At 55.8% G+C, this 22132-nt stretch overlaps 1 protein-coding gene across 1 annotated transcript; it reads right to left on the bottom strand.

The window, feature by feature from the left end:
* Positions 1-405: 405 nt before the first annotated feature.
* On the bottom strand, positions 406-20531 carry LBR (lamin B receptor). Its single transcript, XM_036453611.2, has 14 exons — positions 20416-20531; positions 16130-16308; positions 14142-14384; positions 11474-11575; positions 10526-10724; positions 8788-8984; positions 6966-7020; positions 6460-6651; positions 5633-5736; positions 4664-4789; positions 3965-4133; positions 2170-2250; positions 1950-2072; positions 406-1185 (listed from the first exon to the last, which is right to left on the bottom strand). The coding sequence occupies exons 2-14, from the start codon at positions 16292-16294 to the stop codon at positions 1025-1027; spliced, it is 1917 nt and encodes a 638-aa protein (XP_036309504.1). The 5' UTR covers positions 16295-16308; positions 20416-20531; the 3' UTR covers positions 406-1024.
* Positions 20532-22132: the final 1601 nt, after the last annotated feature.

The following is a 22132-nucleotide window of genomic DNA, read 5'->3' as shown; positions in this document are numbered from 1 at the left end:
TGAGAATTTAGATTTGCTTTCCATTACAGAACAATTAATAAGGCTCTGTGAACAGCTAAAGCTACCTGAGGCACATCTATGAGAGAGAAAGGCTTTTAAACATAAAGAATATACAAAAATACAGTATAAACTGCATGAGCTCAGCAGTAGCAAAAACACAGTTTAATTAAAAAAGTCCAAAACATATAAAAATATTAGCCTGAAATGGCAAGTCTTCAACCACCAATCTGTGTAAAAATTTTTAAATAGGGACGTTACTCCAAAAATATATATTTATCCTATTTTTTTTTCTATTTGCAACAGTTTATATAAGGCAAACAAACACCTGCAATTGAGGTAGAAAAGCCTAATTTGCAAACTTTGGATTAAGAAAAATACCTCCCTATGTCTTTAACAGCATCTTCCACAGAATAGCAAATGAGTGCTGTTTCCAAAATTGTAATTCACGTCTGTCTTTACAGAAGGTAAGTTAAAATACTGCAAATGTTTTTGTTACAACACGTAGTTCCTGACAATTATTTCACATTCAAAACACTGTACAGAGAAACCCGAAGTCACCATATATTACATAAGGCTGTGTATTTACATCTCCGATGCCGGGTCGGAGGGCAGGGCAAGCTGCTGCTACTAAGGGCGTCCCTCGACCAGCGCCTCCGATCACCCTCCTGTGCCATCTCGGGCCTAGTGACGCTCCCGCCTGAAGGTAAGTCTGTCCTGCGGCTGCAGGGAACACGCACACACTGAGGGTAAGAACCAGCTACGAACACGATCAGCATTTTAAAAAACCAGACCCGTGCACATCGGAAGTGTTCTTCTCGGGGCATCGAGAAGACTGACTGGTTCGCAGGCTTTTACGGGCCGGAGTTTCCTATCAGAATGCAAAGTCCTAACGTCTCTGTTTTTCCTCTGCTAAGGGTTAGGTGAAGGGTCACGCTCGGGGCTATAGTTAAGACTCACTGGGCTCCACAGTCCTGGCTCAGAGGGACCTGGCAGAGCCTCGCCGCGGCTCCCCTGCGGAGGGCGACTAGTACACGTAGGGGAGGAGGCGGTAGGGCACGCGCTGGCAGTACTTGTCCCAGGCCACGCCGTACTTCCGCCGGCACTGGCGCTCGTCCCGCGCCTCCCGGTGCACCAGCAGCACGGCGAAGTAGACCACGTAGAAGTAGGGCAGGGCGTGCTGGAAACCTGGCGACGGGGAGGCAGTCAGTGAGGCGTGACCGCAGCGTCCCACACCCAACCCCCCGAGGGAGCCGTAGTAACTGTGTCCTTCCCTGATGGGGAGACCGAGTCCCTGAACCAGCTCAGGGGGTCCCCCCGGTGGGTGGCAGAGGCAGCATCTGAACCGAGAGCTCAGGGGAGTGTGACTAATCCACTCTGCCCCCCCCCCCACCGTGATCAGGACCTCTGTCCTCCTGCTGCAGGCAAACCTCCCGTCTGCCTGGTGGGGTGGGGGCAGCCAGGCTGGCAGAAAACGGCGCCTTCGCTGCCGCTGCAGAGCAGCGTCTCGGTGCGCACTGCATCGGGGATAAAAAGTTAACTTAATCCCCACATAGGCTGCTTAGCCTAGGCAGGCGTCTTCAAACTACGGCCCACGGGCCCCATGCGGCCCACAGAGGAGTCTGATCCGGCCCGCCAGGTTTTTTGGGCAGTGAGCGCAGCCGAGGTGTTACAGTAGGAATTAGTAGTTCATATAGTCCGGCCCTCCAGCTCTCTGAGGGACCGTGATCTGGCCCCCACTTTAAAAAGTTTGAGGACCCCTGGCCTAGAGCATGTGGCACCGTTTAAAACGTCACATTTGCTTTTAGAAGTTTCGAGGAAAACTTCAGGCTCTGTGAGTCCCTAACTCCCCTCAGAGGCACCACCCACGCTGTCCCAGCCAAGGACTCCTCTGCGGACGGGCGGACAGACGGATGGGCGGCGGTCAGGCGGGCGCGCCCGCTGGTGCTTACCACACGGCAGGGACCAGGCCAGCGCCATGATGAGGTCGCCCAAGTAGTTGGGGTGGCGCACGAAGCCCCACCACCCGGAAACGAGAAGGTTCTTGCCTGTGGACGTGTGAATGGTTTTTAAATCTGTATGAACACAGAAACGTGTGTAAGGACGTGCTGGCAGATAGACGTAAGGTACTTTGTGCAATCCGCATGTTATAAATGTGACACCAATGCTTACGTGCAAGCTTCGGATCAGCAGGGTTTTTCCGGAATGCGTTTTTCTGAGCATTTGCACATCGGAAGATTACGTACCCACACACTGTAAGTGAAGGATTTCATGTTACAATTTAGATATAGTTAAAGGCACCTGTAATTTCACTTAGATATTGTTTCTGAGCTCTGAGGAAATTTCCAAAGTAGAGATTAATTTCACAAACTTCTCACAGCCCACGTGACAATAAAGCCAGTCTGGATGGAGGATAACGGGGAGCAGGCCGCGGCCTCTGAGCGCTGTGCCTGCTGGCTGGGACACGACTCTCTGTGCCTTAGGATCCAGCTGAGGCTCAGGCAGATGTCTGCACTGACAGATGTGCCAGGGTCACCTCGGTCCTGAGGCAGCAGCTTTAGTTCACAGTGACCAGCCCCTGCCGCTCACTGACTATGAGAGGAGGGAACTCACCTGTCTCGCACCTTCCCACAGGCGACATGGAGAAACCAAACCAGAATTTCCTCTTCCGCCAGGGCCCCCAGAAGCTCAGGGCCACCCCTCGCCCACCCACTGGTGGAGGGTGTCAGCAACAGTGCAGACAGAAAGCCCTCCTGCTCCCTCTTCCCCCCACTCCCCCTGCCTCCCACCCACTCAAATTCAGACCAAACCCCGTAGCCTCCGAGAGGGCTCTCGGCCAGTCCCTCTCTGTCCCCTCCACAGGCCCCCTGGGAGTCTGTTCCCCCGTGGGAAGGGGGCCCTAAGGAGGCAGGACTCCCCTCCTTTCCGTCCACGGCGGAAACCGTCCCCACGTGACCATCTTTTGAATTTAACTGAGTCTATAGACGCTGAGGTCATGCAAAGGGTTAAATTTAAAAGCACAGTGTTTTATGTAAAGATCCTCTCTCTAGAGCAAATGGCCAGTTGCCACATAGGAGGCAGGGTGGGAGGTTAGCAGTTACACACAGGCCTGGGATGTAAAGTAAAGACGTTCCCCCAGGGGGCTATGGGGGGAACCCCTTCTGAAGGACTGTGACTATCTAATCACTACCCCGAATGCCCACTGTAACTAAAAACCTTAAAAATCTCCTAAAGAGCCTAAGCACGAAGTGTCCCTTCTCTTGGCAAACGCCTGTCACTCACCCACCACCGCTCCCTCCAGACTGAGCTCATCACGGCCACTTAGAAGGCGTGTGAGGTGAGCACGGAGGCAGCGGCCTCGGGGTGCGGGGAGCACGGAGGCAGCGGCCTCGGGGTGCGGGGAGCACGGAGGCAGCGGCCTCGGGGTACGGGGAGCACGGAGGCAGCGGCCTCGGGGAGCGGGGAGCACGGAGGCAGCGGCCTCGGGGTGCGGGGAGCACGGAGGCAGCGGCCTCGGGGAGCGGGGAGCACGGAGGCAGCGGCCTCGGGGAGCGGGGAGCACGGAGGCCGCGGCCTCGGGGTGACGTGAGCACGGAGGCAGCGGCCTCGGGGTGCGGGGAGCACGGAGGCAGCGGCCTCGGGGTGCGGGGAGCACGGAGGCAGCGGCCTCGGGGTGCGGGGAGCACGGAGGCAGCGGCCTCGGGGAGCGGGGAGCACGGAGGCAGCGGCCTCGGGGAGCGGGGAGCACGGAGGCCGCGGCCTCGGGGTGACGAGAGCACGGAGGCAGCGGCCTTGGGGTGCGGGGAGCACGGAGGCAGCGGCCTCGGGGAGCGGGGAGCACGGAGGCAGCGGCCTCGGGGAGCGGGGAGCACGGAGGCAGCGGCCTCGGGGAGCGGGGAGCACGGAGGCAGCGGCCTCGGGGAGTGGGGAGCACGGAGGCAGTGGCCTCGGAGTGGAAAACACTCACGTTTCAGGGCGACGATGAGCGCGGCCAGCGGCCAGGACAGCTCGCTGGGGTGGCGGACCAGGTAGAAGGCCTGCAGGCTGTACACGAAGGGCACCCACACCAGGTCCCCGAAGGCCAGCATGAAGCCGAAGCCGTCGTGGATGATGTCCATGGTGGTCAGCACCGCCTCCTGCCGGCCCGGCGGAAAGACACATTAAACAAAGTCCGGTCTGTGAGGGGCTGCCGAGCGGAACCTGGCTTCCCGCCTGTGGCTTCACCCGCCCTCTGGCAGGCCTCGCGTGCCCCCCCCTCTGCCCTCAGCTAACGCTCCCCCGCCCAGGGCCCAGCGAGTGTGCCTGCACCGTGACCCCCGAGACACGGCGGTAAACAGCCAGCACCCGTGGCTCCCGCCGCGCCCACAGCTCCCTGCGTCTGCCTTGGAGTCCGAGTACAAGGCTGTTTGCTGGCGGAGCGATGGCATCGCCAGCTGCCTGTTTCAGGCCCACGGGCACCATGTCATTTCCGATCAGAGGCTGCCTGGCAAGGCGGCCACTCCTCACGGTGCTCAGCCAAGGGGATGATGCCATCCGGTGCCCTGGGTGAGCTGCAGACACCGGCACCCCCGTGCTCACCCCACGTCGGCCGGGGCACCCCGGGCTGCCCTCCCTCCGGCCAGGGCACTCACCCCCACGCAGAGGCCCTGCTGTGGGAGCCAGTTACCTCGTTCCAGAGTGCGTCCACCACGTACAAGAGCTGGAAGCTGTTCACCAAAACCATCGCCAGGGAGGGGGCAGCGCGGTGCTGTAGCTTCATCTCGGCCAGGAGCATCGCCAGGTTGATCACCACCTGAAACCAGAGCGCCGGAACCGTCAGTCCCCAGGGCCCTGAGGCGGGCCCCCCCCCCCCCCGGCCCCCGCCTCGGAAATAAGACACATCCCAACAGGTGCCCGAGGGCAGGAGGACGTGTCTGTGGTGGCCGGGCCCCAGCGCATCACTCCGAGCACGAGGACACACTGGGCGCCTGGCAGGTGGCTCAGGTGGAGGAACACCGTTCCATACACCGAGAGGTTGTGGGTTCGACTCCAGATCAGGACACACATGGGAGGCGTGTGTGTGTGTCTCTCTCTCTCTAAAAAATCAATAAAAACACATCCTTGGATGAGGGTAAAAGGAGAGGGCACTGGACTGACCCAAATTAAAGGATCCTCCTCAAGGGTCAGGGTCCCAGGAGACCAGGAAAAGACTAGCGGAGACCAGAGCACAGGAACCAGGAAGTGCCCGGGGCTGCAGGGTCCACAGCCAGGCCCGCGGGGGGACCTGTCCCAGTGCCCCGCGCCGTCCTGGTCCCGGCTGTGGCCGTGCCAGGCGCTGACTCCGGGAAGCAGAGGGGGGATGGAAGGGGACTCTCTCTGTTGCGACTCTACCCGCCTGAAATACGTTTGTTCTTTTTCCTACGTGAATCCACCAACACTCTCACTTTCCTACGTGAGCATAAACCAAACCCTTTTCCGGTTTGATAACCTGTAACAGGGCAACTTCTCCTCAGGACTACGTTTCCCGTGAGAAAATACTTTTCAGGAGACAGATTTAGGGAAAGCTGTAATTATTCCTAAAATACACCACCCACCACCGCTTCCTTAAAACTGCCTGCAATTCTACGTCTGAGAGTTAAAAACAACACAGACATACCCAGCCCATCAGCCCGGGGCGCAGCTCACAGAAGTATTTGAGATCAAAAGTCCCGATCCGAGGGTTCAGCTCTCGGCCGATGAAGAAGTCGTAGATGGCGTTTCCTGAGAAGGAGGAGCGTTTGTTCACACGGCGTTTGGGAAACACGCTATTCCAGGCCCCTCTCACAAGGCTCAGCTGTCTTCCGCCCCGGCCCGCTCCCCCTCTGCCCGCCCCCAGCGGGGGGACCCGGGGCTGAGCCCCAGTGCGCCGGGCCCCCCCGGACGCGCCCCCCTGCCGCACGGCGTGGGGCCGGGTCCCCGACTTTAAGGAACTGGAATACTTTTTAATGTAGCTTATAATTTTTTTTTTTAAATAAGCAACTTAATTTTCTTAATGCTTCAACACTTTAGGCCAGAATCGGCCAATCTGAAATCTCTTCGTTGTGCTGTGTTTTAAAGGCTCTTGACTACTTGGGACAAAAAAATAACGTTTGTCATAAATTATGACGCTGCGAACCTTTACTAAAACGCTACTGCCACTACACGTTACTAAACGTCTTACTGTCCTCAAGTGACTACAAAAGGGAAGACGCACAGGAAAGTATGAGGAAATACAGTTTCTTCATTTCCTTTTCTTTAAATATTTCTCCATCTCTTTGTCCTTGTTTCTCTTCCCCACCCACGAACTGCAGCTGGAAAGGCACTGTGCACAAGCCCTCACCTGGGGATGGGAGGGGTGGGGGTAGAGGGGTGGAGGGGGCGATGAGGTGGGGGGTGGCGGAGGGGATGGGGTGTGGGGGGCCGGGGGGGGGGCTGCACTCCCCGCACGCAGGCCGCGCGGCTCACCAGAGCTGGCCGGAGACAGGGCCCCCCGGGGCGCCCGCAGGGCCCGCGCGTAGAGGTAGACGCTCAGGCCGACGGCGAACAGCAGGGCCGCCAGGGCGAACTGCAGGAAGTGGTGGTACACGTAGCAGAGGTCCACGCCCCAGAAGACAGCGGCTCCCACGACTGCCGAGGTCAGGATGAAGGCGTAGAACCCTAGAAAGGCAGGAACACATGTCAGCCCCGCAGGATGTGAGCCGGGTCCCGTCACAGGAGGCGGCAGTGATGTCTGTTAAGTCCTAGCTTCACCGTCAGGCCCAGCGGGCACAGGCACGGGCACACACACAGGCATGGCCTCTGCCAGGTACTCTCTCCGGTCTTTATACGCCGGCCGTGGCATCAACCGTCCACTGCGTGCCCCTCCGACCAGACAAGTTACTGTTTCTGTTCGGGTGTGATACACTTTGGGAGTTCACACTCAAAGCTTCTGAGCGCTGTAAGTCGCCCATTTGAGTCTTTAAAAAACTCACCGTTTAGTCTATACTGGAGTCTTCTCCCATCAGCCAGAGGCGTTCCTTCTACCACCTTAAAAAGAGAAAAAAACTGAATGTAAAAACTTAAACACGGCGCTCACGTCACAATGTCCCTGAAACCTCTTCGCCCAGGACTGCCTTTCGGCAGGGACACTTGGCCAACGGTTCAAACACCTTAGCAGCAAACCCTTTGATGAGGCAAGCCCGCCCTCAGAAGTGTGTCTTCATACGAGCCCAGTCATCACCTCTCAGTGTAGGAGGCCATCCCAGGAGCCGGCCGCCCCAGCCACTCCCCGCGCCACCCACCAGGAGACCTGACGGGCCGTAGGACAGCCTACACCTGGCTCCGCTCCAGCTCAGAGTTTGCCGCCCGGCTCGCCCACTCACCCACCGCTCTGGCCCATGTCCAGCGGACGGCACGCACTGACACTGACTTGCCCATTGACACACATACGCTCCCCGACTCAGTCATTCCCAGGGTTCTGTCCCTGCAGCGGGAGACTGAGCACCAGGACTGGGAGCGCTCAGCTCTTCTCGGAACCCCCGGTTGCCGGGGCACAGGTATTGAGAAACACACCACTTGAACGGGATGGGTTCGAGGAAAAAGCCCTCTTGTTCAATGGTGGCCACGATTGACCACCCGAAATAACTACTGAAGACTGCAAGTGATTTCAAATTTCAAACACTAACATGGTATCATTTTCCGTGGGCTAAACGCCTTTACCCTTTCATTAGCCCTGGGGAGAAATGTAATGCCGTTTGAGATCACAGGATTAGCAAAACCCCACATGCTAATTCCAAATGATCCTTATCTATTAAAGGTGTCTCTCAAATACTGTGCTGGGCTTTTAGTTTCTCTCTGTGTGTGTGTGTGTGTGTGTGTGTGTGTGTGTGTGTACAGATATAGATATATAATTTAGGCATCAAAACTGCTTTTCTTAATAAGTCTTCTCTAGTTTGAGCTCACCTTGCCTAAAGTAACCTGGATTGTGATTTCACTGGAGAGCCTGCCTCTATCACAACCCTTCTCGCCACAGCCAAGGTGAAGGTGAGATCCAAACACCTAAGCCTGCAGATCTACCCCGTCATTGTGTCCACCACTCCCAGCAGACCTGGTCCTCTGGCGGACAGACATTCGCAGAGCCCTAAGAACAAGGTCTCTCGGTGAATTATTTATTGCTCAGGATCTCATGTTCCTTTCAGTCTACCCAATACTCTACTGAAAGAAGAAAAACTACACTTAGCTACGAGGACGAATTTCAGACCCTGCATGAGGCTGAAAGAGCATAAAATGTTCCTGACAACAAACTTTGGAAAATCAGAAACTCATATTAAAAATAACAGCCTGGCTGGTGTGGCCCAGTGGTTGAGCAATCGACCCAGAGGTCACCAGTTCAATTCCCCATCAGGACACAGGCCTGGGTTGCAGGCTTGATCCCCATTATGGGGTGTGAAGGAGGAACCAATGGATGTTTCTCTTTCATCGATGTTTTTATCCTTCTCCCCTCCCTTCTCTCTAAAAATCAATAAAAAGGTATTTTTAAACGACATTTAAAAAATAGTGAAAAATGCAGGCTGGACCCACTGAGCTTAGTAGCTTTTCAATTGACCACTTTAAATCCTGTATCTGAAATGACATACACTGAGGGGGTGGTTTTTTAACCTCCACCATTAGGCTGTTTTGCACAATAGTTTCTTCTTTTCTGTTTGTCATGCAAAGTTACACAAGAAACCTCAATCCGATTTTTAAAGCTCCACCCAATAGGCAGGTGTTACAGGGTTCAAGGGCAAAGGTTTAGGGACGAACTCAGAAACGTACCTTCCCAATGGGCAGCAAGTAGAACAGCGCCTGGACGGCGACCCAGAGGACGTAGGCCCCGAACGCTCTGGCTTCCCACAGCTCAGACAAAGCTGGCAGCGGAGGCGGGAAGGTCAGGAGGCCGGGCTCTCGCTGCCTGCACATCAATAGCAACAGGAAGAGGAAGGCGGGCAGGCCCAGCATGATAAGAAGCACACCTGCAACAATCAGCGAACATTCACGGCTCCATTTTCAATCCAGTTTTTGGGTTTTTTTTCAAGAATCATTTGGGTTTTTTAAGGTCAGAACTCTCGTCTGGCTAACTGTCTGAAACCAACTCCTACTGGACCATCAAAAAGCCCTATTCTCAAGAGGTTAACAGCGGGGAAAGGAGGACTTATGTAATATTTTCAACAATAAAGATTAAAAAAAATGAAAAAGCCCTAATCTCTATCATGTCCTATGGGCAAGCAGCCCTGTAGCAAAGCAGCAGATGCCCAGCTCTGGGACAGTGGTCGGCAAACAGTGGCTCTCGAGCCACATGCAGCTCTTTGGCCCCTGGAGTGTACCTCAATCAGACTGAGGTCGCTTTTAGCAAAGGCCAGCTTAGGAGTACCCTAACTAAGTTAATAGCAATGGGCCTACCTGTACAGTTTAAGTTTAAAAAATGCGGCTCTCCAAAGAAATGTCAGTCGTGGCACTGTTGATATCTGGCTCTGTGGACTGACCACGGCTCTAGGACACTGAAAATCCAACCGCTGAGGAGCAAACACGCGGACACCAGCAGACCGCCGAGGGGAACAGCTGAAAGCTGTCAGCCTGACCTTTAGCACAGCCCGTTTCTAACTAAAGCAGCATCACGTAACCTAACGCGGCCAGCCTCGGTGACGGGACGCCATCTTGGGGAGCCGCAAGGCCTGGGACCGTCCGGCCAAGAAGTCCTTTCTCTCCGAGCTCCTTCGCCTCAGCAGCACCGCCCACTTAGTACCGCCAGCCTCCGACACCCGATGTGTGACTCACCCTCAACCCGCCTGGCAGGTGGGGTGGGCACCATGCCCGTCTCAGCTCCACGCCTCCCCTGCTCCCGCCCCTGCCCACCGGGCCCCGCCCCCCAGGTCTGAGGGCGAGCAGATTTCCTGTCCCTCATCGCTCACGCCAACCTTCCTCCTACCGCTTCTCTGATCAAAACCTAACAGGCTGCTAAACGTTGTATCTATAGCCACTCTGGCACCCTTTCTACTCTATGGCAATCCTCACAAATGCTCCCACCTGCCCAGCTGGTGTGGCTCAGTGGTTGAGCGTCAACCCAAGAATCAGTAGGTAGCCTGCAGGAGGCAGCCAGTCAACGATTCTCTCTCCCTGAAGTCAATAAAATGCTCCCAACTCAGGCCTTTGTACCTGCTGTTCCCGCCCGCCCCCCTTCTTTTTAATCTTTATTGTTGACCTCTTCTAGCCTGCCCCCCCCCCCACTTCCCTCTCCCCCCTCAGCCCTTCACTCTCCTATTGTCTGGCCCACAGGTTGTGCATATCTGCACACAAATTCTTTGGCTGATCTCTTCCCGCCCATCCATACCCCCCCCTCCTTCATCCCCCCTCCCCTGCCTTCCCTCCTCCCCAGGCTCCCTCCCACCTGGCTCTCTGCCCAGCCTGCTTCAGCTTCTTCAGAGAAAGGCCTTTCCTGTTCACTTTATTGCAACTCCCACTGGCCCGGCCCCCACCCCCCACCCCCGGCCCCCCTCAGCCCGGCTCCGGCACCTACCCGGGACTCCACCAAACTCCAAGTCCTTCGTCTGCGTCTGCGGGGCTGTCATTTCAAAGGTTCTCAACGACGTAGGTCCTTTTGTAACAATTTTTTCTTCCTCTAAGTCTATTTTTTTTAATTTGCTCTCTTCTCTTCTTGGACGAAGGCTGTACTGTGTATATGTATAACTACTTTCTTGAGACAAAGGGAACTGTTCCTGGTTAAAAAAATAAGGAGTACTAATTAGCTGTAATCAATAATTGTCATTAATTAGCTGAAATTCACGCATGGGGCAGAGGGGGGGTTTCCCTCAGCCCAGCCTGCACCCTCTAATCTGGAACCCATCTCACAATCCAGGACTGCTGGCTCCCAACCATTCACCTGCCTATCTCCTGATTGCCCCTAACCACTTCTGCCTGCCAGCCTGATCACCCCCTAACTACTCCCCTGCAGGCCTTGTCACCCTTAACTGCTCTCCCCTACAGGCCTGGTCACCCCTAACTGACCTCTCCTGCAGGCCTGGTGCCCCTACAACTGCTCTCCCCTGCAGGCCTGGGTCCCAACTGCCCTCCCCTGCAGACCTGGTCACTCCTAATTGCCCTCCTCTGCTAGCCTGATCACCCCTAACTACCCTCTCCTGCAGGCCTGATCACCCCCAATTGCCCTCCCCTGCTGACCATCTTGTATCAGTCATCCTGTGACCACATGGGGGCGGCCATCTTGAGTGTTCAAGTGACAGTCAATTTGCATGTTACCTCTATTATATAGGATGCTACCACAGTAACTAACTCAGCATCATAATATAGCCATATACAAAGGATAAGTTTGTTAAATTACATTCGGTCTCAATTGAAGGACGGACTTTTAGAAAAGTTATGAGCGGTATTACGGCTTTCAATGCACTTCCTTAGGGTAAGTCCCTTCACCCAAGAGCATGCCAGCCGAGACCAGAGAGAGCCCGCGTACCTGGGCGCTCCTGTGCGGCAAGTCGTTCCGCGCTCGCTGCTCCGGCTCCGCTCGCGGCTCGGGCTCCCCGTTGTGCCGGCTGATGCTGTTTCCAAACGGCTTCTAAAGAGAACAGAAAGCATTTAACCACACAAATCGTAACTCCTTAAAAAAATAACCTGATGGTAAATCTTCCCTATTGTGATGAAGAAAGTCAACCAGCCTCACAGCTTTCATTCTGCAGAATTCAGGATACTGTTATTAAAAAGGAAAAGGAGTAAAATTGACTAGAATTTCCCAGTCTTCAAAAGATTGGATTTTACAGTATAGATTCCACATTCGTTCTTTCGTCTTTTAAACATAATTAGACTGAATGCTATCATTTCATTGTTCAGTAACAGATATTCTAATAACATTTGCTATGAGAGTTAGAGAAGTAAAAACTGGCCATTCTTTCATGAATTGGTTTTAAAATAAGATGAAAAGACATTCATTGCCCCAAAATAGCCCATAATGGGAAGTTAAACAGTGGGTGGGTGCTTCCAGAGTATTCCTAGCACCTCCACACTGCCCACTTTCTGAGCTGCATGGTGGCTGGTTTTATGTAACCTTAAGTGCCTGTCCTTTTCCCTGACTCAGTCTCCTTCTTGCTTGTGCAATCTCCTCCAGCGGTAGATGGCTTTTCTTAAAAGATGGGACAGGAAAAATGCTTCAGCTTGAAGATTTTTTCAGGCAAAGCATGGCTGAAATCTGTCCCTTTGTTCTTTTGTAAGTCAGGGGCAAACTGCAATGCTAATAAACCAAGAGGAGGACAACAAATTAAAAGCCCACGTCTATCACTGGGGAGGCCAGCTGGCAAAGAACGGCACTGATGCGGCATCAAGTTCAAATCCAAGTCTAACTGCAGCGAGCATGCACCATACACTGAAGTTCACCCAAGTGCCAGCGAGCCACTTCCCGACAAACGGGTGCCCCTAAATACCGGGGGCAGCTACACTCTGTTTTCAAATGCCTGACCTCTGACCTATGACATGACTGCAAATGCAAGCCGAAACACACTGCTCACAATCCAGCACTGCTGGCTCCCAACCACTCACCTGCCTGCCTGCCTGATTGCCCCTAACCACTCCCCCTGCCAGCCTGATCACCCCCTAACTACTCCCCCTGCCAGCCTAATCACCCCCTTACTGCTCCCCTACAGGCCTCAGCTGACCCTAAGCCGCCTACTGCAGCTGGCGGGATGCTCGCACAACCAGACCAAGTACTGAAAGGGAAACAAGAACAAGGAAGAGGGGATGTTCCCCGCCACACGCAGCCTCTGGCTGGTCTCTCCCGTCACACTGTCTGTCCTCGGTGCCACGGTGCGGACACGGTGGGTGCCGAGCGCTAAGGTTACACTGGGAAGACCGTGGCCACTAAATTCCACCAAAGAGGATGCGGAAGTGGCACCCTGCACCTGCTCCTTCCCCCGCGCCCCCCGTCAGGGGGCCACTGGGAGGGTGGCCGGACTCGCGAGCAATTACCAAAACGCAAGTCCAAAGGGTGACGTGAAAATCTCTGACGGTCACATTGGCAAAAGAAGCTACTAAAATAATATCCAGAATGAGAAAATGGGCATTCATACATTACTCATGACGGTATGCACTGTCTTGACGTGATTTGGCAAAAGCCTCAAATCTGCCCTATCCATCTGAGTAGCAAAGGAAATATCAGATGTTGCATAAGAATATTTTGTTTATAATCGTGAAAATTAAACAGGAAAAGCTAAATGTCTACCAATAAGGGAGCTGAATTTAACAATTTTATTACATACATATAACATAGTAGAATCCAAACAATACCATATAACAAAAATGAGGTGGAAAAATATAATGCAGAAGGCTATTTCAATTTTTAAAGGTTTTTAAATCAAACAACAAAACCGTATGTACATATTCCATTTTTTAAGGCTATTAAAAAATCTATGAGCATTTTATCCATAAAAGGTAAAATAAATGAATAAATGAAAAATTACCTATATTGAATTCTTTTAAATTAAAAATAATTTTTTGTTTGGGCTACTATCTAAAATATTCATTGTGCAAGGTCCTATAGGCCCCACCTACCCTGATGGTCCCAAGCTTGGACTTTTAAAGTAAATCCATTAAGACAATCTTTGAATAGGGAAAGCGATCGAGTATATAAATGCCAAGAGGGCCAGAATATATTTATTTTATACCTGAGCTTTTATAAGCTATAAAAACTTACTCAGTTCAAACCACAGTCTATGTCTATTACATATATTTAAAAACTGCTTTTTAAAAACATAATATTGACTAGCGGATGTGGCTCAGGGCACATTCCCAGGTTGTGAGCTCGATCCCCAGTAGGGGGTGTGCAGGAGGCAACCGATCGATATTTCTCTATCCTTCTTCTCTCCCTAAAATCAGTATTTTTTAAAAGCATATTAAGAGGAAAAAAAAACACCACACATACAGTATTAAAGAGCACTCCTAACTTAAAAAACACTCTTTTTGGCCCTGTACCTTCTATTCCAAACACCCATTTCTTCACGAGCTCTTCCATAATCATCCCCTTAGAACTGGATGTTTCACTGACATTTTCATATCGCTCAATCCGAGTGGCCAGACCCACAGGGAAGGGGAGCTGGCACAGACCACACACGGTAAGGACACACGTGCACACATACCAGCACCAGCGGCGTCAGCTTCACTTCCAGCACTTCCTTCCGCATCTCCTTGACGTCCACGTGGTGGGAGGCAGAGGCCGAGGGCTGGGAGGCAGAGGCCGATCGGCGGGCACTCTTGCCTGGGCGGCCGGGGGAGCGGGAGCGGCCGGGGGAGCGGGAGCGCGACCTTGACCGACTCCCCCGGCGTCTGGACGGAGAACTGGACGTGGAGCCACTTTTCCTTTGCCTGAAGGAAGCTAAAGGCTGGAGAGGGAGAAGGCAGGGCTTTACCGAGGCCACGCCACACACAGACAGGCCCCATTCGAGAGGCAGCAAAGGCCGTCCCTGGAGCCGTGAGCGCTGACCCAGCCGGGACACGCCGGCACCTGATGCTGTCATGGCCATCGCTCGCGGGACGAAGGCAGCCCTCCCACTGCGGAGTCTTCCAAGTGCTGCCAGACACGAATGTGTTTACGCAGCCGGCTGGACGCTGTCCCGAGAACACAGACAAGAAGAGCTACAGTGACGCCGGTGGAAGCTGAGATGACGGGACGAAGGAAACCTGCACCCAAACAGGAAGGAGGACAGCAGCCCCCCACACACAGGCACGGGCCGACCCTGGACACGAGTGCAACTTGCATAACTGCTTTTCCTGCCCGCGCCCGCGTTTCCAGGCCCTCGACCTGGGAGGCCACCGTGCTGGGTGCCAGGGGCTCGGCATGGCTTTGCAGCTTCTAACTGGCTGCAAACAAAACCAGAAGAGACTCGGGGACCCGTGAGAACGGTCTGAAACTCCCACTGCAGAGCCGGGAAATCAAGTTTAGCTGGTGCACAGCCCCGTCCTCCCCTCCGGCTGCCCAGAGCCGCCCGCACGCAGGCGGACAAGCCCGCAGAGCCAGACTATCCAGCCTGGCCCTTTGTTCACACGCTCTGCGGCCCCGCCCTGGCACTCACGCTGTGGTGCCAGGCTGTGGGTCAAACACTGGCTGCTGCTGAGCTGCAACAGGGAGGGAACTGCGAAGAGGTGTGGTGAGAAATTTGTATAATATGACATTTGATAGAGGAATTTTCTATCTGTTGGACCCAATAACAAAAAGAACTTATTTCTTACACCTTTGTCACTTTCACGGTATCCATATTAATAAAAGGGTAATATGCAGACAAAGCCATGGCGGGCGGGCTGAGGCAGAGCAGTTAAGGGTGATCAGGCCAGGAGGGGAGGGTAGCTGGGGGTGATTAGGCTGACGGGGAGCAGTTGGGGGCAATCAGGCCAGCAGGCAGAGTGGTTAGGGTGATCAAGCTGACAGGCAGGTGAGCGGTTAGGAGCCAGCAGTCCCGGATTTCGAGAGGGTTGTCTGACTGCCAGTTTAGGCCCAATCCCACAGGGGTCTCAGACTGGAGAGGAAGCAGGCTGGACTGAGAGACACCCGCCCCCCAACCCCGCCATGCGTGCACTGGGCCACTAGTTTTACATCAGTGCTTCCACGTCACAGATCAGATGTTTAAGGCCCAGGCCCCCACCAGACTTCACTTTAATGAATGTCACTCTCCTGGAGGACTCCCCAGTTCTGCCTCCCCCCTCTGCGGGCCTATGCCCCCCACACCCTGGCAGCACTCCCTGTCTGTGTCCCCAGCCCCAGGCCGTCGGCTGCTGCCCTCTGCGGAGGCCGCCCCTCCGTCCCCTGGGCCTCTCCTGCTCTGTCTCAGCACGCAGCTCAGCAGCTCCGAAGCCAACGCCTCCAAGAGGCTCCCCTGGAACCCAGAGACGTCCCTGACCCGTCACAAGGGCCTGTCACCCAGGGATTCACCCAGGACCCTGACCCGGGAAGCACCGGCTCAGGAGCAGGGCACCGGGTCTCAGCCACACGTCCCCGGAGCCACAATCAGAGCCACAGACCGACCGCTCTAACCTCGAAACCACACGGCGCTTACGTCATCCGCTCGGCACACCCGCCCCGCCCCCCCCCCCCCCCCCCCCCCCCCCCCCGGGGGAGCCAGCGAGCACCTACCTTGATGTCACTCTCCTTCAGCTCCAGCTCCGTCCCGTCCTTGTACTTGACCGTGTACAGCTGGGACTTGCCGTCATGGCTCAGAATTTCCACTTCGTAATAGAGTGAGCTGCCCGGCCACCGGCCTCGGACCACCTCGCCGTCCGCAAACTTCCTACTTGGCATCTTTGAAAGTCAGGCTGAGCGGTTTTAAAGATAAAAAGGGGGAGTCAGTGCAATACACACTTACATTTGTCTTCCCCCCCCCCCTCAGCCCCCTGCAGATTGGACACTAAAATACAACTTTCCAAAATGTTCACTGGTCAAGATTGTAGGGCCAAAAAGACCATTGGAGGGGAGGGGGCACCACCCCTTATTTTATAGGCGAGAAACTGTTTTGGGGAGAGCACAGCACAGAAGGCGTCCTCTCCGCCCGCCGTGTCTCCCTGGGAGTCGCTCACACAGGACAGGACAGTCCCAGGTCCATGTGACACTCGGGAGTAACCGGCCACACACGCATGGCTGCCCATGCGACACCCTGTCACCGCCAGTGACATGTTACTTGCCAATCTACAAGGCACAATCTCACAAGGGCTTCGTTTCCTGCTTTATAAATGTGTATCTAGTCTTACAAAGACTTAAGAAATACATTCAGTTTTTAAGTATAATAATTACCTTTATTTAAAAACAACAAACCATGAAACGGACTGCCTAGAAAAATCAAGGACGTATAATTAGCATTATAGCCCATCAGCAGGGAGAAAAAAATTCCAAATCTCTAATGAGCAGCAGATCTGAGGGTCTTTCTTTCAAGTTTCCAAGTCTCACAGCTGAAGTTCAAATGCGTCTGAGTAACGGCCTCGCTCACGCCGGGCTGCCGCACACCTGGCTCCAGCGCCCGTTAGCACATCCTTCGCTACGGCATCAGAACACGGCGCACACGCCTGTGCACACGCCACCGCGGGCCACAGGCAGCCACAGACCCGGCTCCTCCCAGGAGGCCCGTGTGCCGCCCTTTTCAAACATCAGCTGCCGGCTGGGCGCTCTGGCTCTCAGGCGGCCGGCTTCTCCCTCCGCCGCCCAGCGCACTCGGTCCGTGTGGCCGAACCCGGGCCTCGAACCTCCAACACCAGCCACGCTAGCCGGCTGTTACCATAGAGACGAAGAAGCCGGCGGTTAGCATGGAGAAGTCTCTCCCTAAATCACCTTCAGCTCACCAGCTACGCCATCCGACATGCCACCGGGGCCTAACAGGATGCGCCCCTCCCCAGCTCCCGCAGAGAGCTGATTCCGTAACAAGAACAACCGAGAACAACCCTCAGGAACTTCTCAAGACTGAAGTTCGCTAAGGAGAAGGAGCGTTACCCTCCCCCGCCCGCCCAAGGAAAAACCCGTTCACAAGCACCACGTTGCTTCAGTGAATCACCGCAGAAAAGGCTTAATGAGCTTCTCTTGTTGAGAAAGATAGCAGGGAGGCGGGAGATGAAAGGAAACACACCACTTATCTGGTGATTAGAGGGTGGTTAGAGGTGCCAGGTCATTCTCACTGCGGTAATGGACGGCTTCTTCCCAGCCTGCCCAGATGGAGAGAGAGATGGCGAGATGGCTGGTGAGGTGGCGGGATGGCTTGGGGGTGAGGAACCGGCTGGGCCTGGAGCCCGGGGGGCAATCCCGCCTGGCTGAGGAGTTCCTAATGGGGCCCTGGGGGAGGGGGGCAGTGAACACCTTGGGACATGGGGGAGGGGCCCAAAAAGGGAAGGTGACAGCAGCAAGCTGTGCCGATTTGATTTCAACATGGAGCGTGAGCTCCGAGTTCTGAGAAAGAGGAAGTGGGCCCTCCTCCCTTGGCTGCACCCCCCTTCTCCCTGGACCCCCTACGATCGCACCCCCGTTAGTGACACTGGTTCTCCCACGCTGGCCGGCCGCGGGAGAGAAGGCAGCCCATCTTTCTACGTAAAGATGCCATCCGAGTTTCAAGCAGCTCTCCGCAGACTCTGAACCCGTCCTGACTGCGTCCGTGCCTTTCAGAAAAGGTGCCGGCATCTTTTTTTTTTTTAATATATTTTATTGATTTTTTTACAGAGAGGAAGGGAGAGAGATAGAGAGCTAGAAATGTCAACGAGAGAGAAACATCGACCAGCTGCCTCTTGCACACCCCCTCCTGGGGATGTGCCCGCAACCAAGGTACATGCCCTTGACCGGAATCGAACCTGGGACCTTTCAGTCCACAGACCGACGCTCTACCGCTGAGCCAAACCGGCTTCGGCAGGTGCCGGCATCTTCCTGCGACCCGTTAAATATCCGGGGTTAAGCAAACGGAGAGATCTAGTGGACCCCTGTGAGGTCTCTAAGCTCATTGTTTTAAAAAAAAATTAAGAACTGGGACGTGAGAGCGAGCCCCCCCCCCCACAGGGTGGTTGAGACAAAGCAAACCGCTCTCCTGAGGAAGCCACCCCACACCCGTTCCCAAAGGTGACAGCGCACCCCCACCCCCACCCCGAACCCCACTGTGCACAAGAGCCACGAGCACTCACACCCTCCCAGCCCCAGGCCAGAGGGGACTGGCCGGGAAAGGACGCCCCGTGCCACCGAGGCCTCCCCGCAGGGGGGCCAGGGACCTGGGAAGAGGCTACCCGGAGGTGTGACAGCCAAGCGGGTCCAGACGTCCTCCTCCCCCAGGAGGCCCTCCCTCAGGCCTCTCCCCGGGAAGCCCCGGGCTCGCTAACGTCAGTGTCAGCGTGATGAGTATCTATCAGCCCCACCGCGGCCAGAGGAACCCCCGGGGTCTCCGGTCCTCTCGCCTTCACTTCTCCAAATCAGTCTCAACGGAGCAGAAACCGGGAAGTTCACACGGAGTTTGGCAGCTTCCCCTCCACCCGGGAGCCCAAGGCGGGCCCCACCAGGGAACCCCCCAGCAGGAATCCCCCCGTCCCCAGCCCGCCTTGCTCTGTACCCCCTGCTCAGGACGCAAAGGCCACCTCCCGGCTGCATAGCCGAATGGCCTGGCTTTCCCCCTAAGAAATAAAAATGGAAAGAGAGAATCCTTCCTCTCCTGCTCATCCCCTTTCCCTCCTCTCCCCACATCCCTGCTGCTGCCCTCCCGAAGCCCCCTCTCCCCCACCCCCCATCCTGTCCTTCGCATCACTTGCTGCCAAGTGTGGTTCCAGATTGGCTCGTGTTTTTTATTTTATTTTTTTAAAAATACATTGTATTGATTTTTTTAATTTTTCACAGAGAGGGAGGAGGGAGAGGGATAGAGAGCTAGAAACATCGATGAGAGAGAAACATCGATCCGTTGCCCCCTGCACACCTCCTTCTGGGGATGTGCCCGCAACCAAGGCACATGCCCCTGACCGGATTCGAACCCGGGACCTTTCAGTCCGAAGGCCGACCGACGCTCTATCCACTGAGCCACACCAGCCTCGGCTGGATTGGCTCGTGTTTCCTGTCTGCCAGGCCCCCGAGGACTCGGAGCAGCTGGCTCCCTCCCTCCCGCAGCAGGTGAGCACGCACCCGGGCTCCCACGGGCCCCCACGGGCTCCCCGGCTGCCCCCGTCCATCGCCCGGGCGCTGTCCAGGGCGCCCGGCCTGAGCGCCCAGCAAGCAGCTCCTGCAAAGCGCAGGCCCCGGTGCAACGAGCGCTCGCTTCCTGTGCGCCCCTCGGGGCTGCTACAAGGTTTTAAAACTCTGAACAACTTGAAGGAAAAAAAAAACAAAACCACTACGCAACGGAGCTTTGGGGGGAGCGCGCCAAGCTGCGCAAAGATCCGGGTCCGGGCCGCGCGCGCGGAAGCACCTGGCGAGGGGGCGGCCCCCACCACCATCGAGCGGCGCCCGGGGACCAGGGGCGCCCCGGGCCGCGCGGGGGAGTCACCTCTGGGCGCCCCGGTCCCCGGCTCCCCCACGCCAGGCAGGACCCGCCGCCGAGCCCCCCGTTCCCCGTCCGAAAGGCGCTGGGAGCGCACCGGGGGGAGGAGGGGGACCCCGATCCCCCAGACCTCCCCCACCCACAACATCCCCGGACACCGACGCGGCGGCGGCGCGTCCAACATGGAGGGAAACGTCCCCCCCAACTTGCAGCCGCAGCTCCATTTCCGCCGCCGGCACGGCCGGGCCGCGCGCGCACCGTTCCAGCCCCGCCGCCCGCGAGCGAGCGAGCGGCCCGCGGCGGAGGGAGGCCCGGCGAGGGCGAGGCCGCAGCCCGGCCCCGCGCCCGGGACCCCCGCCCCCCGCGGGCCTCCCCCGCCCGCACCGCCCCCAGCCCCGCGGCCGCCCCGCGGGGAGCCGGGCCGGGTGGGGGCGCTCACCTGCGCCGGGGTCCCGCGGGGACACGCACAAACTCCGCGAGAGCCGCCGCCGCCGCCGCCGCCGAGCTGCTCCCCTGCGGCAGGTCCGCGCGCGCGACGTCGGGGGCGCCCCCCCCCTGCGTCCCCACGCCCCGGGCGCGCGCTCTTTAGCCCCGCCCACTTCCCGCCCCTCGGGGGGGTATCCGAAGCTCCCATTGGCTCCTCGTCCTTTTGAATCGTCTCCGGCGCTGCTGATTGGCCGCTCGCAGTGGCGCCTCCGCCCCGCCCCGCGACGGCGGGAGAGAGAGGCCCGGCGGGTCCACCCGGGTGCGGCCCGGGGAGCTTATCTCGGAGGCGCAGGGGGGGCCCTCGCGCTCCCCGCCCGCCCGTTCCCGCCACTCGCCGCAGAGGGTGCGGGGTGGTTTGGGGAGAGAGAGAGAGAGAGAGAGAGGGGGGGGGGGGAAAGCTGCAAATGAGAATGATTAGAGCGACAACTGCAGAGAGCGGAGGTGCATTTGGTTAAAACAGCATCCGCGCGCACCTGACCGGGTTCCATCCCCCGGCACCTGCGGGCCGAGCTATGGCTCCGATCTGGGGCCCGCGGGCGGGAGGGGGGCCCGAAGGAAGGTCCCAGGGTCCCTCCTGCAGCTCGCAGGGCTCCCACGATAAGAGATGCGGTAGGAAATGGTCCAGAACTCAACAGGGCACCGAGGTGCCAGTCCACCTGCTTCCCGCCAGTCTGGTTTTTTTTTTAATTTTTTTAAATTTATTTTATTTTATTTTTTTTTAATTTCTTTTTTTAATTTTGATTATGGTAGCACATAATTGTCCTCATCCCCCCCCATTCCCATCCCGAACCCCTCCCCACCTATGCCCCCCCCCCCCCCCGCCCCGTTGTCCATGCCCACCGGTTAGGCTTATATGCACACACACAAGTCCTTTGGTTGATCTCTTCCCCTTCCCGCCAGGCTGATGATGATGGTGATGATTAGACTTAATCCAAAAACGCGGAGTCATTCATTCATCACCCGGTGACCCCCGAGCCTGCCTGCCCTGGGTCCTAACCCTTTCTTTTCTCTCTCCTACAAGTTATCATGGGTTAGCTGGCTTCCTTCCCATTGAGGACCCAGAGTTTAAAGCAGTCCGAGTGAAGTTCCCCATTTTGCAGTGTGGTTTTCATCAAAGTTGTTTTTTTTATTTTATTAATTTTTAAAAAATATATATTTTATTTATTTTAAATTCATTCTAGATTCTATATAGATATAGATAGATAGATATAGATATAGATATAGATATAGATATAGATCTGGTCCTTTGGTCATGGTAACTGAGAACATGAGAACTCTTGCACCTGACGCTAGACCATCAATGAAAAAGCCCGCTTGTCGTCAGCTTGGGGACTGAAGGGTCCCGGGTTCGATTCCGGTCAAGGGCATGTACCTTGGTTGCGGGCACATCCCCGGTAGGGGGTGTGCAGGAGGCTGATCGATGTTTCTCTCTCATCGATGTTTTTAGCTCTCTAACCCTCTCCCTTTCTCTCTGTAAAAAATCAACACAATATATATTTTTTAAATTTTTTAAAATAAAAATAAAAAACAGCCTCATCCAGGGCTATCTGACTCCACAAAAACCCAGCCTCTCCTCATCACCCCACAAAGTGCCTGCTTTCCCGCAGAAGGGCCTTTTCCGGCAGCTCCCCTGGGAACCGGGTTCCATAGCCAAGAGAAAAAATAAACGC

This window comes from Pipistrellus kuhlii, unplaced genomic scaffold, assembly GCF_014108245.1.
Source record: "Pipistrellus kuhlii isolate mPipKuh1 unplaced genomic scaffold, mPipKuh1.p scaffold_m20_p_25, whole genome shotgun sequence".
Taxonomy (NCBI): domain Eukaryota; kingdom Metazoa; phylum Chordata; class Mammalia; order Chiroptera; family Vespertilionidae; genus Pipistrellus; species Pipistrellus kuhlii.
This window is presented reverse-complemented; position numbering and strand designations above follow the sequence as displayed.

Excerpts from the sequence above, each read along its gene's own strand:
- LBR (XM_036453611.2), bottom strand. The coding sequence starts at position 16,294 with ATGCCAAGTAGGAAGTTTGCGGACGGCGAGGTGGTCCGAGGCCGGTGG. Across the intron at positions 10,725-11,473 it reads TGCCGCACAGGAGCGCCCAG|GAACAGTTCCCTTTGTCTCA; the intron begins GTACGCGGGCTC and ends TTTTTTAACCAG. Across the intron at positions 4,134-4,663 it reads TGGACGCACTCTGGAACGAG|GAGGCGGTGCTGACCACCAT; the intron begins GTAACTGGCTCC and ends CCGGGCCGGCAG.